The sequence below is a fragment of the Agelaius phoeniceus genome, chromosome 4 (assembly GCF_051311805.1).
Source record: "Agelaius phoeniceus isolate bAgePho1 chromosome 4, bAgePho1.hap1, whole genome shotgun sequence".
Classification (NCBI taxonomy): Eukaryota; Metazoa; Chordata; class Aves; order Passeriformes; family Icteridae; genus Agelaius; species Agelaius phoeniceus.
In genome coordinates this window covers 511,288-528,390 of record NC_135268.1, presented here as the reverse complement: position 1 = coordinate 528,390, position 17,103 = coordinate 511,288, and the positions used below count along the sequence as shown (strand labels likewise).

General features: G+C 44.4%; 1 protein-coding gene across 5 annotated transcripts in view; it reads right to left on the bottom strand.

Moving 5' to 3' along the window:
- Nucleotides 1-403: 403 nt before the first annotated feature.
- The window catches only part of ELF2 (E74 like ETS transcription factor 2), a 34,070-nt gene continuing 17,370 nt past the window's right edge, over nucleotides 404-17,103 (bottom strand). For 4 of the 5 annotated variants that reach the window (XM_077176665.1, XM_077176669.1, XM_077176666.1 and 1 more), the window contains 6 exons: nucleotides 6,904-7,017; nucleotides 5,759-5,932; nucleotides 4,719-4,805; nucleotides 2,120-2,312; nucleotides 1,402-1,755; nucleotides 404-1,170 (listed from right to left, as the gene is read on the bottom strand). In XM_077176665.1, coding sequence (XP_077032780.1) covers nucleotides 543-1,170; nucleotides 1,402-1,755; nucleotides 2,120-2,312; nucleotides 4,719-4,805; nucleotides 5,759-5,932; nucleotides 6,904-7,017 — 1,550 coding nt within the window. In that variant the 3' untranslated portion in view covers nucleotides 404-542. Of the gene's footprint in view, nucleotides 1,171-1,401; nucleotides 1,756-2,119; nucleotides 2,313-4,718; nucleotides 4,806-5,758; nucleotides 5,933-6,903; nucleotides 7,018-13,482; nucleotides 13,629-17,103 lie in introns of those variants that run through there. The other variant, XM_077176667.1, reaches the window with a different exon arrangement.

The following is a 17,103-nucleotide window of genomic DNA, read 5'->3' as shown; positions in this document are numbered from 1 at the left end:
CCTCTGTCTTCTTTTAGAAGCTCTTTAATCTCCTTTATTTCACTTCCTACAACACCTAGTAGCATAGTTTTTCACATAGCACCAGTTGAGTACTGTGGGCACACAGTAGTAATCGCTGGTATGCACATAAAATGCATTTGTGTAACAATGAGACTTTCCTCTCCCCCTGAAAACAAAAAACCAAGGCAAACCTCTCACACAGCTCCCTCTTAGTGTTTCAGGTCTTAGTGTAGCTTGGTAACCGGTAGCGTAGTGAAATTGTTTGGTCCCTTGTCAGTCCCTCTCTCTTTCAATCTCCATAGGTTCAGCTGTTCCCCAACTGGAAGAGGCAGTTTTTAATCAGCGGATCAGCGTGGTTTGAGTCCCACTGAAACACGGGGAAATAATTTTTTTTTCCAGTAAGTCTTGAACATATGCATGTTTATTAACATTCCACAACTCTCCTTTCTGACTTGGTGGTGGCATCCACATGCCTCCCCCAGTCACGTCAGTATATTCAAAACCGTAACAGTCAGGAGTCCATGCTGGAAGAAACCCATTCTTCATTTTTCACACGTGATGATTCCTTCTGTTTTCATTGTCACAGGAAGGGCAATAGCTGAGGGTGTACTAACCACTACCACGTGCGTTACAGTCTTGCTTCCATCTGCTGGCTTCTCCTCTTTGACCAGCTGCAGCGTTTTCACTTCGCACTCCTGTTTCAAAGCAGCTGTGTCTGAGGGGCCTTCCGGGCCTTTGAGAAGGGCGCTGATGACCCTGGGAGGCGTCTGGCCAGAGGGCTGCTGAGCAGGGACCGACAGTCTCACCACCGGCGTGCCGTGAGCTATGGACACGGGCGTCAGCGCTCGCACCGCCAGCGGGGCTCCCACGATGTTGATGCTTCCCGACCCAGACAGGCTGGCTTTCGTTTGCAGCTGACACTGCGTGAGCTGCGTGGCAGGGATGGTGATGATTTTGGTGGGCTGCATTGTGATTTTGTCTCCGTTCTCAGCAGAGGCTGGCATCACAGTCGGGATTGTCTGGATTACTACCTTTGGAGTTGTTGCTGTGGTTGGACTCGTGTTGGTTATTAAGGGTGACCCTGCGTTTACTGACTGCACTGCCACAGTTGAGATTTTCTGTCCCAGGGAGGTCATGACAACGGGCACTTGCATTGCCACTCGAACAGTCCTACAAGATAAACGTGTGTGTTTAGGCCAAAACACAGGGCACCATCACAGAGGACAACAAGGACAGGCAGTTCTCAGAGAGACAGGTTTTTAACTGGTTCTTAAAAAAACCCAAACCTAACCGTAACAAAAAAATGAAAGAGCCAAACCAGCAAACAAAGAGCCCAACCCCAAACCTTTTGCACATCTAGCAACAGGACTTTGTAAATTCAACAGCCCCATTAACACAAACCTGGGAGCTGATGTTGCTGGGACAGTAGCAGTGGTAGTAGAAGGATGAGATGAGGATGTGTCATGAGCTGGTGAGGCAATATTCACAACTCTGGTGACTGCTTTTTCTGTTCTGGTACAGCTTAGCTGAGAGGAATTTTTTCCTCCACGTGCAGAGGTTGCTGCTTTTAAAAGGTTTTCTGCAGATAAAGACACTCTTTCCAGGGACTTTTCATCTGTAGGCATTGCCAAATCTTCATTGCAGGACTCACTTTTGTCATCATCTATGACAACTATATTTTTTGGCATCTCCTTAAACTGATACACAAGCCTCTGTCCCTCAACTTTAGCCAGGATTCCTCTTTGATAGTAGTATCTGCAAGTATAGTACAATTAAGTATTAAGCAAGATTTTAAAGAAAATGTCACTCTGTGCTAACAAGAAAACGTGAAGTAATCACAGTAAAATCTACAGTGTAAGGAGGTATGGAAAGAAGCTGTTAGAACACACTGGCAAATGATCTGAAGGATCTACCTGTAAAAATCTTACCTTTCAAATACACACTTCAGCAATTAAAATTGCAAATTTACTGGCAATATAAAAAGTTACAGGGACTGCAAGACTGAAGGCTAAATCTGCAAAAGGGCAAAGTTTTTAAAATTTCAGAACCTTTCTATTTCTATGGGCAAAAATAAGATTTTAAATTGGAATAGATAACCTAAGGATCTAAGAATTTTTACCTCAGAGCTCTTCCCATAGTCTCATAGTTCATGTCAGGCTTGTTCTTGTGTTTTCCCCAGAGTTTGGAGACAGCTTTTGAATCCACAAGTTTAAAGATTCCTTTCTCTCTCTGAGTCCATTTAATATATCGAGGACATGTATTTTTGTCCTGAAGAAGGTCCAACAGGAACTCCCATAAGTATGTTGTATTTCCTACAACCAGAAAGCATTTTTGTGTTAGGAAACCACTTTTAAAGACAATAGAAAGTTCTCCACATGACCTGCATTATAAGCCATGTTACACAGAGGATGTAACCTGCACATACTCATTCACTCTGTTAACTTTAGTGAAGTTTCCATGAATATTTACATTCTGAAAAAGCTACTCCAAGTGATCAGCTACACAGCACAGGAGCCTGCCTGTTCCATCCAATACCCATGTTCAGTTCTGGAAAAGAAGCATGGGAGGTGTTCCAAGTCTGCACCTATCTATGCAGCGGGACGAGTGCTAGAATTTTCTTCTTCTATTTGATTAAACAGCACATGAAATGCCAGTACATTTTATGACACTGCAAAACAGGAGGATATAAATAAGTTATTTTTAAAAGGCATACAGCCTGCAGCAACAAACCATCTCAACTGTGGTTAAGTTGGCCAGGGATCTGGGACTCTCACACTAACTGCTGGCACCCCATGCTCTAACCCTTCCCGAGAGCTGTTGCAAAAACATAAGTGGGCATCAGGATCAGAAAGCAAACAGGAACTACAAGAGAATAAATGAGCTGTAGGGCACAATTAAATCAGATTTACAGGTGCCTCACTTTGCACCAGAAAGCATCCAGAATACACAGAGGAAGGAATGCCAGCAAGGGATCCCCTTCCCAAATGTGCACAATCATCTCTCCTTCTCCATGACTTAACTCTGATAGTACTAAACTGTAGAATAATTCCTGCTTTTCCAAACCCATGCTGCGTATGAAATAGCCTACCTTTGCAAGTGCTTTCTAAAATAAGTAACAAAAATTAAATCCAGTTAACAAAATGTTTTGCAGGACATCAAGAAAACAAAGCACTTTATTCCAGTTGAAGTACAACTTATGGAATAAGTTGTACTTCAACTGGAATAAAGTGCTTTGTACTTCCATACAAAAACATGGATGGAAATACAAAATAAAGTTTTGTACTTCCATACAAAATATGGAATGAGATACTTCATGAGAACAAGAGATATATGTAGGTCATTAGGAAGTGCCATAGAAATGAAATAAATTTAAAAGAAAGCTAAAAAATCTCCTGAAAACCAGAGAGCAGTACCATCTCCCACTTGATAAAACAAGAAGCTGTAGAGCTGAATTCACCAGCACAAAAAGGAGAACAGAGAGAAATACAGGCCTCCTTTTTCAAATTATTTGTCCAGGAAACTAGGACCTGGGACAACTGGAAAGTACTGTTCAGGTAACAGAAAGCTGTAATACTAAAACCTGAAATAGAAAGAAAGACAAGGATTCAAGAAGACTACAGAAAAAGGAAATAATTAAACAAGATGTATTTTTAAATATAGCAGATACAAAATGTGTCATCTCCCCTGAAGTCCACTGCTACACCAAACCTAAAGCAACTCTGGGCACTGTAGGGAAATTGAATTAGTGTTTGCACTGGTTTCCATGAGCAAACATCTCCATGAAGTCAGTCCCATTCTTCCTTGCCCTCCTGACAAACCTGATGACTCAGGAGCTGTAGCCAGATAAGGAATTAAGTAAACAGCAGAGACCTTGCTTTTAAACAAATGTCGAAGTAACAGTGGAGCTGAGCACTGCACACTGTTCCAGCCAGCATGCTGCTGCTCCTGGTCACTAAACTGCCACTCCCAGCTACAGCAACACCTCACAACAACTTCAGGGCACCAGGGGGAGGCAGGATCCACATGTGTCACTGCACTCAGGGAAGAGCTGATACACGGCACACCACCCCAAAGGAAACCAAAGGTGAGCTCATGTCCCACTCTCTCTTCTGCCGAATGAGCAGCAGGGGCTTGCAGCCCAAGAAAGGAGCCTCTATTTATCAGAACTAACATTACAACTCTTCTGCACATAATTCTCCACTCAACCAATACAGAAACACACCATCATTTGTTTTTCTCCTTAAACTAAACTGAACCTATTAGTCAAAAAATAAATTCCCATTGAAGTTTGTCAATTAACTCAGAAATCCTATTTCCAACCCTATTACCCTTACTTCCAACCATGACCTTACTAAATGCTCACATGCTGTCTCTACTTGAAAACAAGTCTTACAGCAGTAGCTTAATAAATCATGTGTGTAGCACTAAGGTGAAACATAACACAAAAGACATCACAAGTCAATAACCACAAATAAAGCAAATAAAAAATGAGAAAACCTATTAACTGTGGAGGGTACTAGAGGAGACTCCTAGAGCACATCCTAGATACATCCCTGTGCTAAATCTTGTACAAACGCATTTAAAGACATGGTATAAAACCCTAATAAAATCAATACAATCTCATCCATCACAGTTTAAAAGATATGCACATTTCCTGTGATAAACACCATGCAGATACAGTGCTTATTTTAAAAGACTCAATGAATGGAAAAATGTACCTTTGCCTTCTCTAGGTTTCTTCTTTATACCTAGATCTGGAGACCCATCAGGTAAAGCTGACTGCTGGCTCTTGGGTTTACGGCCAGCTGCACGTAACACATGGGGAAAAAGAAGTATTAATCATATGCAGAGTAAAATTTTACAGTCTGCCTTGGCTGAAAAAAGCAGTTTGTGTATTCCCCCCCTGCTGTTTCCTTGCCACAGACATGGATAATCTTGGATTCTTAGATCACTACTGCACATCCAGTGTAATCACCATTCAGTTGCTTACTTCACAGGCAGATTTTACTCAATTGCAGACAAGTTAAAGTGCATTTTTATTAATTCTAAGACTCAAAGATCTTGGATTTGTGTCATTTTATCACTACAATGCATTTGTTTCCCTCTAAATTACAAGTAAATATTCCATCTCAGCATGTCTGGAAACTATTAAACCAATGTTCCGAAAGCTATGTGAACTGTGTTGATGCCTCTAACAAAACTGCTGGACCAGAGAGAGCAACCTTAGAGGTGCCACCCTCTCATGGGACAACAAAATGCTTAGAAACCAAACACTCTTCTGAATTGTTTCTCCTCCAAGACATGCCAATTAGACAGGAAAGACAAAAATGTCACAAATAAGATCTGATAATGATTGTGTAAACTGATTTATGTTTAAGTTAGTATTTACCCTGTTGCTTGATTGCATGAAGCCCAGGTCTACCATCTCACCAAATATTCCCACCTTTCCCACAAAGTGGCTACCCACCACCAAAGTCCTCTTTGAATACTCTGCCCTTCCTCCACTTGGTGTTACAATACACAACACAGAAACCATCTTCCTTCATGGCTTGTCCAAGCCCATTCTCTTGCTCCTTCTTTTTTCCTGATGCAGACCCATTTCTCTAAGGACTCACATTTCAGACTCCCATCAATCTGTCTGTCTGAGCACAGAGCTCAGACCATCCAATCCATGCTCCCCTGTACCAACTGCACCATCCATGGCAGTGGACAACACAAGTCAAACTGTGAGACTGCTCCTATGAAGAGCCATATGTACCCTTTTTCTTCTTCATGGGTTCGTGGATATCAGGGGAAGCTGGAACAGGAGACACATCCATTTGCTCAGACTCCTCTGTTGACACTTCCACCACGGTTTCTGTGATCACATCAGGTCTCATGGCTGCATGGATAAACTCTGGGGTGGACACACAAGGAGGGACAAAAACTTCCACTACAAGAGAAGAAAAAAAGAATATCTGATGAAGTTTCTACCTGATTTTATTTTAATGTAGCTTACATAAAATTATTTTAAACAAAGCATATGCAACACTGTATAAAGGTTCTGCTCCAAAATCCTGTCACCTTGAAAATCAATCCAACTCCCCAAAACATGCACACTTGTCAGTAGTTTTAGGCAAAAACAAGTACCACACCAATATTCTTCAGAACAAAACTCAATTTGTTTTAAACAAATTAGAGCTTCATCTTTGATCATTACTCTGATCTCCACTTCCTATTTTGTAGCTTTTGCATTTCAGTTTGATCACTATTTCATCCAACATATATTAAATAACTTCAGAAGGGACATCAGTTAAAGTAACCATCAACATTAAGGTTTGGTTTTTCAGACTGGTAACACTGTGCAGCACATGGGTTTTGGGTATTCTTTATAAAATGGAAAGATGAATAGAAATACTTTTCCCTTAAAACAACTCTTTATTTCAGCAATTTAAAAAGTCAGATTCACAGAACCCAGAAGGGCTGGGTTTGGAAGGGGACCTGGTCCAACTCCAGGCTCAATCTGTGCCACCTAGAGCTGGTTGCCCAGGATCTTGTACTTGTTACTATCTCCAAGGATGGAGTCCCCATGGCTTCTCTGGCCAGTCTGTGCCAGAGCTCTGGCACCTGCACAGTGAAAAAGTATTCCATGATGTTTAGGGGGGAAAAGTTAATTTCAAATATGTTGTTACTATCTCTTCCCAAGAAACCCTCTCAGATAAGTGATTTAACCTGTAAGTATACGTGTTGCAGGGTGGAGAAATCATGTAAAACTTCAACAAATCAGTAGCTTTTAAATATGCAGGCAAATGTTTTAGACAGCACACAGCTCTTCAGAGAACCAGGTTTCCCACTTGGCTTGTCTTAGTGATGAGCAGAAGGAGAAATGGCTCCCAGAGAGAGCAGAGACTGTGGCTGACCTACCAGGACTCCTGGCATCTCTCAGGCAGGTAGGAGACTCCATATGAAGCAAGGCCTCTGCAGCTTCAATTGTCTTATCTGTGCAGTGCACATTGCTGCCATGGACGGATGCTTCTACTGCAGAAGGACACAAAAAATTATGAGAACAGGTTACTTACAGGAGTCCACATGTATCCCTGTACAACTACACTTCTCAACCTTTAGAATGAAAACCACAAGGTTATCAGATGTCTTCATACCTTTTATACCTTCCTGCCAACAAAAATGTTTAGGGAAGACGTAAGACAAGCAGAATTGACACTGTCACTTCCTAGACTAGATTCCTAGTTCACAAGCAAGCTGCTCATTTCCATGAGGAGTTCAAGAGCTTACAGAAAGAGACTGAGATTTGTCTTCTGCCTTCCAATTAACCAGAAAAAAACAGATGAGGATGATTACAAATTAATGCAGCAGAACAGAGAAGTAGTACCATCTCCAACTATTATCCCATTAAAATCTAAAGGTCACCTCTTCAAATTTTCAGTCTTTTGCATAAATATGTACATATACATGTCTATGTATATACATGTATGTAAATACAAGACTAGTTTCCAAAACATACATCCTGTTTTGATTTCTGACACTGAAAATAATTTTGAGTTCATTTTAGCAGGCTGGTTGTTAAAAAAAACCACAAAGCAGAACAAACAGTATAAAGAGTGTGCATTATGCAAAAACTAAGGGAAGAAGGTAAAAAAAAGTTCTCTTTTCAAGTTCTGAAAATTTAGGAAAAGTAATTAATCAAAAATAATGTAACTTCAAGAGAGCACAGTTAGGTTTGACACAGTGCAGATCACAGCACCAACACAAAAACCCCAATGTACCATGCAAAACTCCAGTTCTGTGCAAAGCTAACTGCACATTCCTCAGCCTTGTAAAGGTCTGGAACAGTGGTGACTGCAGGAACACCTGTTGCCCATTACCCACACTCTGGCCAAGGTAGGGCTGTCTCTCTCCACTTGCTCTTTCCATTTATGGCCATCTGCTCTAGGCTGAACCACTCCAGCCAGGCAGCCAGCAACCAGGAGATCTATCTTTAGCCTAAGCAGAGCCACCTAGCTCTAGTATCACTGAACTAAAGAGCATTTGGGAATAACTCTCCACAAAAACTGCAAGGCACCTATGTTGTTACTGAACAAGTCTAACAAATACCTCGAGGTTTGTTTAGTGAAAAGCAGGGAACATAAAGCCAGAGTTAGTTCTGACTGAAGGAAAGGCCAGATCCACAGAGATTCCCTGCAGGCTCACATGGGGAAGCCTTCCAGCATACTGCAGTTTGTACAAATGCAGGGATTAAAAACCTGAACAATCTACTAGCCAGCAGATGGAACAGATCAACCAGGAGCTGCAAGTGGATGAAATGTGGAAGATGCAGAAATGCAAACCTACAGGTGACAAAGCTCCTGCTGAAGCAGCCTGCTGCCCACTGGGATGCTATTTAGAGGGCTTTATCTTTTGGAACACGAGATGCCTGTTAAGGCTGACATGCCAACACTGCCTCACCCCAGGCTGTGAACAGTAAAACCTTACCTAAGAGCACAGAAAAACCAGAGAAGGGTCTTTATTTTGCACTCTGTCCCTGGATAACCAGTGGCAACCATGAGCCCCTTTCCCCAGCTGCAGACCCTGGATGCTCCCCGTGCTTGGCCAAGTGTTTCCTTGCCAAGCAGCTGTTTGGTTATACCCCAAGCCCTAACCACCTGCACTGTAACAGAGCAGCCCTCCCGTAGCAGCAAACCCTCTGACTACACATTTCTCTTGCTAAACAAAAGTTTCAGTTGCACACAATTTGATAACTAAGTTTCCCTCATCTACCTGATAAAAATTTTCACTGATTACCAGAATACAGGAACAATATTCAGATAGTTGATAAAAAAGGTGTAAATTCTGCAACACTACTGAAATTACACAGTCCAAATCAGTATTTATATATGTTATTATTCTAATGCATGCAATAACATTCAAAGCCTGTCAGTAAAGCTTCTCCAACCAGGTAGCTGCTTCTGTGCCATTAGGTTCAGTATATAAAGGACTTGTGTAAAGAAATTCAAACTCAGGTGACAAATTTCAATTTTAAGAAGGTATTGAATTTACTACTTCCTAAATGCTTAAAAGCATACAAAACTTTGCTACAGAGAACAGTTTAGATACTGCAGCACAACTAGGAGGTACTTAGCAGACACATAGCAGAAAGCCACCTATGTACTTCTCCAGCACTAGGATATTCTGCTGAAGGACCGGAGTGGAGGAAAAGGGAACACAGCCAGCATCAGGGACTGGGACTGCAGAACTGTAACAGGAAAGCAAAGGAGCCACTCAACCTCTGCCCTAAGCAACCCTTCAGCTCCCAATAAAAACAGCACTGTCTACTCCACAACAGCCTCTGACACTTGAAAACACACACTTCACAAATGCTTTTCCCATGGCAGCTACTTGGGACTCCACTAAGACTGTCACCTAAAAAATATCAAGCAAAAAATAGTAACACTTCTGGCTTTGGCTGAACAACACATGCTGTCTGTCTATCAAGGCAGCTAACAAAGTAATCTAACATTGCCAAAAGGACAGCTATTAAAACACCTACTAAACTCAGTTCTATTACCAAGTCCCAAGTCTTCCCAGCTAACTGATTCTCCTTTAGCCAGTGCATGGCTTTAGCCTTAGAGGCACTTGTCTACCCAGTGAACATCAGGAGTTTGCATTTCCTCACAGGGAATGCTTACTGCACCAACACAGTGGGAAGGAAAAAAAGAGAAATTTGTACCCTAGCACAAATTTATGTAAAATATCTTTCTGACATGCTAGAAAATGTCCAACAGAAGACAGCATGTCAGAGTGCTCAGATAGAAGCCACGGTACCCAAAACCAGATAAGAAACCCATCATAAAAGATGAAGTGAGGGAACAGGCTCTCTCAGAGAAGGGGCAAGAAAATAACAGGCAGCTCTTGTTGCAAATGACCAGACCAAGTGCCATCAACTAAATTATACCTGTAGCACAGCAGTTCTCACAAAAAAAAGATGGGGAGAAAAGGAAAACAAAACAAATAGGATTCCACAATTAAAAAAGACAACTTCCCAAGCCTTTGATATATGTGTCACAGTTCTAATCAAAAACTGAAGTGTGTCACCCATTTCTCTGAAAATGCCCAATTCTATTTTTATTATATTTATGCTATCAACTATATTTAAGACCCCAAAGCTAAAATAGACTGTATTGTTCCAGTAAACAATTCAAGGTGTAGGTCTGCTGTATTATACAATCATTTCAGAAAGAACTGTAACTTGCCCAAATGAAGCAAAGTTGTTTATGTGGATGGAAGCAAATTTTCCACGCTGTTTTAACTGAGTAACAAGAGAACTGCCATTTACTGATCTAGAACACACGAGAGCTAAGACCACCACGTATCTTCCGTTCTTTAAAATCAAATCTCATCTTACTGCTTTTATTAAAGAATCTGAGTCCTTGGCACATTATCTTAGAAATTTAAAAATTGTGATCTATTTCTAGAAAAAAAACTCAAAAAACAAATTGAGATATAAAGCGTAAACAGGTAAGTAGGCTAGTTGATATGTATTTTCACTGTTGGCCTAATGTTTGCTAACTCCACTTTCTACCCAAATCGTGTGTATAGTAGATTATTCAAGGTTCTCAACAGCTGTTACAAAATACTAACCTTGGTAATTAAGCCTGAAAGGGCTGTACTTTGGATTTACAGAAAAAAATAGTGGCAACATATTCATTTGGGAACAATGTCCCCCCCTTTTAACATAAGGCTAACAAAATCATTGAAAGCAATTTACGAGACTGAAAAGATCTACTGAAATTTTCAAATTTCACTGCAGGTGCACTGCAGTGGCACCTGCAATAGCTTCCCCTTCAATGCTATCAGGCAATCGCAGCAACATTCCACTGAAGAATTCACAATTCCAAGCATGGCACTCAGTAGAGTGACCTATACACTAACAGACCTCATTAAAGTTTACTGGTGTTCATGGGCTTGTTTTATTCCAGCATTTAAAAGCAGCAGTGGAAGTTAGTGAGAGGGCTTAAACAACATCTTAATTAAAAACAGTTGAATTGCCTCTATAGGTAATACCCAGAAATCTTCCTGTATGCAAAACCTGACTTGGAAAAGAAAGCATTCTTCAGTTTACTGCTTGTTTCATGGCAGACATTTATTCAGAAACCAAAAACCAGTATCTTGGGTTTTTCAATATTTCCCTGAGCCTGCCTCTGTCCAAGACTCTCAGCTGCACCCAAATTAAGGATGATGCCTAACCCACTGCATAAAGGCAGATCAATAACAAAGATGAGAGCAACCATCTCAAAACACTTGTTTCACTGTGAGCCATATGTTAGCAGCCCAATACTGACAGAAATATCAACTGCAAAGCCAAAACAGAGCTTTGTAAAGTCATTCAGGAGCTGCTCCTACAACTGGCAGCTAAGAGAACTCTAAGCAGTAATAACTTTGGCCCATCTTATTTCCCACAGTTATTAAACACTGAATTTTGTCAACACTGAAACCAGCAGCCATGGGAAAAAGCAACATGTAATTACTGTAATTATTATAATTCCTTAGGATAAAGATTTCCTCGCTTAAATCCACGTGATATCTACATATAAAACTAAGTAAACAGATATGGTATCTTGATAGTATGATGGTGGGAATACTAGATATGCATAGGTATCACTCACTGCAATGCAAATATGGAAAAAAAGGAATTAATTGGTTGGGCTAATGAGGTTAGCATGACAAAGGACATCAAAAAGAGCAATGCAAAGGTCATTCATTATTTATCTAAGGACTGGCTCTCAAGCAATCTAGGTACAGTGACTTAAGAAGGTGTTGACACAATGACCAACTCCTTAAACGTTCTCTATTCACGGACAATCAAAAGTCAAAAACAACTCACTGAGACCTGCAGCGGTGAGACCTGCAGCAATCGAAGCTGTTCTGCTGGGAAAGTCAGGCTACTGCTCCATCCTAGACCCAGGTGTCAGAATGCTCAGGACCTACTCTGTTATGCAGCAGCACAGTTTTTCACTGCTTTGTGGCGTATTTTTCCATGTCTGGGGGGTAGGTCATCCTCCTCCAAAAAACCCTGGGTATTTTTCCACATTAAGTAAAATAAATGATGATGATAAGGTGACTTGGCCCTTTCTGAAAACATATCTTAATACACTGATAAATGACAGAGCATTTGCCTCTAAAAACCCACTGCCATGTCAATGCAAAGCCAGTACTAAGCTTGACCATCCCTGAAAATTCACGTGCAGCTACTGCACAATTTTCATTACCTATAATGCCATACACTGTACTGTTTATGGCTCCAAGGACTACTTTTACAAGTTCAGATTCATGACGTAAAGGCAAAAATAAAATCAGATCTAGTACAACCTCGGTGGAGAACTGAATGCTTGACACTGCATTTGAGGTTTGGGTCAGCTGTAACCTTGCTCGTTCTCCAGGGCTTTACCACACACTTTAAGACAAGTCCTGCGATCACCGGAGTATCCTGTTGTCAGACAGATATAACAGAACGGAAAGAGGCCGACCCATGCAGGATTCAAAACACCACCCGAAAAAGCGCTACAGCTCGGGTAGACGGCCCACGCCCCGGCAGCGGCTGCGCCCGGCGGCTGCAAGGTCCGGCGGTGCGGAGGAGCGGCCAGAGAGAGCGGGACACCTGCACAGCACTCCCGCCGCCCGGCTCCTCCTGACCGCGCCGCGGCTGCGGGGCTGCCCGGGACGGCGCTGCCGCCCGCCCGTGCCCCGCCCGCCGGGGGCGCCCGCAGGCAGGTGCGGCCACGTGCGGCGGCGGCGCGGCCACTTCCGTGTTTACAGTCGGCTTCGCCCCGGTGCCGCGCGCGCCCGCCCGCCCGCAGCGCCGCCACTCCCGCGGCCGCCGCGCGCCCATTGGCGGCGGGCGCCCCCCGCCTCCCCCGCGCGGGGCCCCGGGGGAACGCGCCGCTTCCGCTACGCGGCGCGCGTGGGGGAGGGGGCGCCGCCGCCCCCCCGCGTCGCGCACGTGGGGCCGCGGCCCTGCCGGCGGCGCCTCCTCCCGCCCCGCCGCCGGAGCGGAGTTTAAAAGGGCACGGGGGCGGGGGGGGGCAGGCGCCGCAACAGCGGGGGACGCGCGCGGGGGTGCGGTGCCCGGGGAGACCGGGCCGCGGCCCTGCGTGCGGTGCGCGGCGGCACTCGGCCTGCCCGCTCAGACAGCGTGGCGGCAGCGCTCGGGGCGAGGAGAGGGCCGGGAAAGGCGGGAGGACAACAGCCCCGCGCACTTCCTGGTTCTCGCCCCAGCCTCCCCAGTCCCGCTAAACTCCTCCGCGCGCCCCGCCGCAACTCCCGGCGGCGCCGCCAGCGCCGGGAGGCAAGTGCCGCGGGCCGGCCGCTACCAAGGTGATCACTTCCTGATTGCCCTCCATTGCCTCCCGCTCGCCGCCGGAGCGCGACGTGCGCCGCGTCCTCCCCCCCCACCCCGCCCCGGCCCGTCCCCGCTCCCGCCCCGCGTCGGCCCGGCGCGGCGCAGCTCACCGGCCCGAATGAGGAGGTCGAGCTGGTTCGTGGGCCCCTCATGCACGGACGCCGCCATGTTTACGCTGCCGGAGCGGCTTCACATTGACGGGCGGGCGCGCGCAGCGGCCGGCGGCGAGGCGCGCTCCCGCGGGCGGGCGGGCGGGCGGGCGGAGCGCTCACCGCCACGGCGCGCGGCGGCGGGAGCGCTTCCTGCGGGGCGGCGCGCGCGGTCCTTCCGCTGCCCGCCCCACACAGGAAGTGCCGCGCCGGCTCCCGCCGCCGCAGCGCGCGGCCAACCGCGGCCGGGGGAACCGCCGGGCCCCGCCGCACGGGCAGCGCCGCTCCGGAGCCGCCCGAGGGCCCGGCCGGCCCCGCACGCCACCAACGCCTTCCGCTCCATCTCTCCGCAGCCCCCGGCCATCCGCACCGCCGTGCCCCGGTGGCGCTTGGTGCCCGGGGTTAAACCGCCTACCGGTGTAACCCGGACAGTCCTCACCGAGGTGACCGCTGACGCATGAACAAGATTTCTCCTTGACACGTCCCCGGGGCACCTCTGTCAGTAACAACTTGCGGGAAAAGCTCCGCGCCTGCAATCCACCCTATCTCCGTTAGAGGAACAGGGCTTATTCCCGTTAGCCAGAGGTCCCATCCATCCTTCATCTCTGAAAAGATTTGTGGGGTAAAAACAAAGTTTCATTGCTCTCTTAATTAAAAAAACCCCAAACCCAAAGCACTACCCCCACTTTTTAGGGTTGCATCCTCTCTCCCCTGAAGAACACCTGTGTCAATCAGTAAGGCCACAGCCCTGGCCAGAGGCACCAGTCAGGAGAAGACGCTCTCCACACTGCCTACCCAGTCCATGCACCAATGACTCCCAGGGAAAAACTTCAGAGCTGCGAACAAAGAGCAGCTGGGCCAAGAAAAGCCCAGTATGTCTCACACAGAGCTACGGATGGAAATTACACACAGGGATTCCTTCACTAAACCACACACCTGAGCAGGCCTACAGTGTTAAATCAAGGATCTCACACCCGCTGCCTACACAGCCTTCCTTGAACACATCATCTTCACAGCTCCATTAAACAAGGTGAAGGGATCCAGCTGCAATCTGACTACACAATCTCTTCCCTTCTCAAGTTTCAGTAGTCCTAAGACCTGGAGCAGAAGGAACAATTTGGAAACAATTTTCCCCAGCACCGAAATCACAAAATAGTATCCAGCAAAAATCAACTCCAGCTGGTAAATTCAGTGCTTGTAACTCTTGACAAATAGCATTCCTCCACTACAACTCTCAAGACATTATAGGAATACATTTTCATGACTGTACTTATAGATAATGTTTATAATATGCAATTAAAAAATCAGGCATTTTGTAGACAGCACTCATCTACTCCTGGGTGTAAGGAATTAAATTTGTTCAGTGCCTCATCAGATAAAGAGCAAGACCTGCAAGCAACATCATTCACTCTCACACTCATGAGAGGCCGTGATACCTAAGGACAGGTCTGTGCTAAAATTTTGCCCGTCAAGATTGTTGCACGGCCAGAAGCACGGACAAAGAAGGCACCTCGCCAGCTGTGAGGGCAAAAAGCTCTCACGCAGATCCAGCTTTGCCAACAGCAGAGTGCTCCTGTCAGCTTTTGTTATTCAGAGAGGTGGAACGGCAGCGCTAACAAGAATTCCTCCCATCAGCATATTTCCACTAGGGGACTCTGCTGTATTCTCCAGCAGAAATCTTCCTAGTGGAGACAAGCCCAAGGACAAGAAAAGGCATTTTCGGCAGGCACACAGCTCTATGTGCAATCAAATTTAATAGTAGCTCATTAGAACATCCTGAGGTGGAAGTGGAAGCTTTACGTGGTGCAGTTTAGCAACACCATAGCTTCAGCTTATGTACAGAGTGCTGGAATAACCCTGTAGTCCTGTCACTGTGCACACTTGTGTGTACCTCCTGTTGATAAAAACTACAACTTACCCACACTCCAAGCAATAAAATACAGTTTACAAGTTTGTCTGTTTAGATCCAGATCAAAAGCTCTACTGAGATATAAATGCCTTTGAAGATCCACACCCATGTCAACAGGAATTCACACTACCATACTTCAGAAAAGGTGCACTCATAGTTTTTTCCTTTTTTGATTGCTGTGTAATTCAGGGAGGATTGTTTACTGATGGCAGCTTTCAGTCAAGTGTTTGACCCATTAAAGTTTTGCCTGAGATGTTTGGACTCCTTGAATAAGTGCATGCAAGTAATGGGCACTGCGTAACGTCTGACAAACCTCACAGGTCCAAAATGGAAAAAAAAAAACCCAAAAAGTACTGAACATGAAGTTCTTGGTTTAACATCAGTTTCTTAAACAGCATTTATTTACTACTGCAAGCACAGAGTTGGCACAATGTTGGCCAGTGCACATGAAATGGACCTGAGCAGCTGCTCACCAGTGCTCTGGTTGTTTCTTCCCTCTCTCTGATCATACACAAGAGAATATCACTCTGTGCCCAAGGGATTCCCATCACTTGGAAATGAAAAGAACCTGAGCCTGTGCACTTTCAAGATTAATATGCAAAAAGCCACAACAAATTATGAAGTGACCTGTGCATACCTTATCTATATTAGTATTAAAGCCTAACACTGTCTTTAAGGAGGAATGCAACTTTCTCCAAAAGTCCTGCAGTTTCATCTTCTTAAATTATATTATTTCTAGTATATTATGAATGCTGACTGATTTGTCATGCTAATAAAATCTTATTATTTCAGGGGAAAAAAAGTCAACAGGAAAAAAGTAAATGTGCATTTAACTTTTTAATCTCTTTAAAACCTCCTTTCTAGGCTAAAAAAGAGGGCTACACAATTTACTCAGTGGGTGGCCTAGTGAAGCAAGAAATACTGTAATGGAACAGGGCCACAAGAAATTGCCAAAATTTTATTTCTCCGGCATGAAAAAAGTAAAAAAAAATGTAGAGGAACAGATTCTGGACCAGCATCACTCTTTGTCAGGCAGAAACATGTTTATTTACCCTAGTTTATTGTTGACTGGTTTTAGTTTGGTTTTACTGTTACTATACACAGACTAAGCTTAATTGTAATTTTTTAACATCCAAGTTCAGCTGTTAGGATAGCCAGGTAGACCTTCATGCTACATTTACTAACTGCCAGGAAAAAAACCCAGTCAAAATGTTTAATAAGCTGCAAAGTTACCATTGAAAATTATGCTTCTAGTTACTACATTTCTGTTTGTCATAAGCTTTAAGTAACTGCAAAACAAGTGAATTGTATTTCCATTCTTGTATAAAGACAGGAGTAAAATATCTATCAGCTCATAGGGGGTATGGACAACTTATCCCCTGGTTAAGGATATGGACAACTTTGTTCACAATAAAGGAAATGTATCACTTCTTCTATGCAATATACACTAGTTAAAACCTCATTCAGATTCTTTTGAAAAACCAAAAGACAAGTTAAAAAAAAGCAGCTGGATGTGACTAATTGCATCCAAAACAGCACATGTAAATTCAAAATATGAAAAACTTGGGCATTTCATCAGATTTGCAGACTTGGATTGGAATAGAATCATCAATTATCTTAAGCATCTCCTTGAACAGTTCCCAAAACTAACAGAGCATTCAGGGCTTATAGGG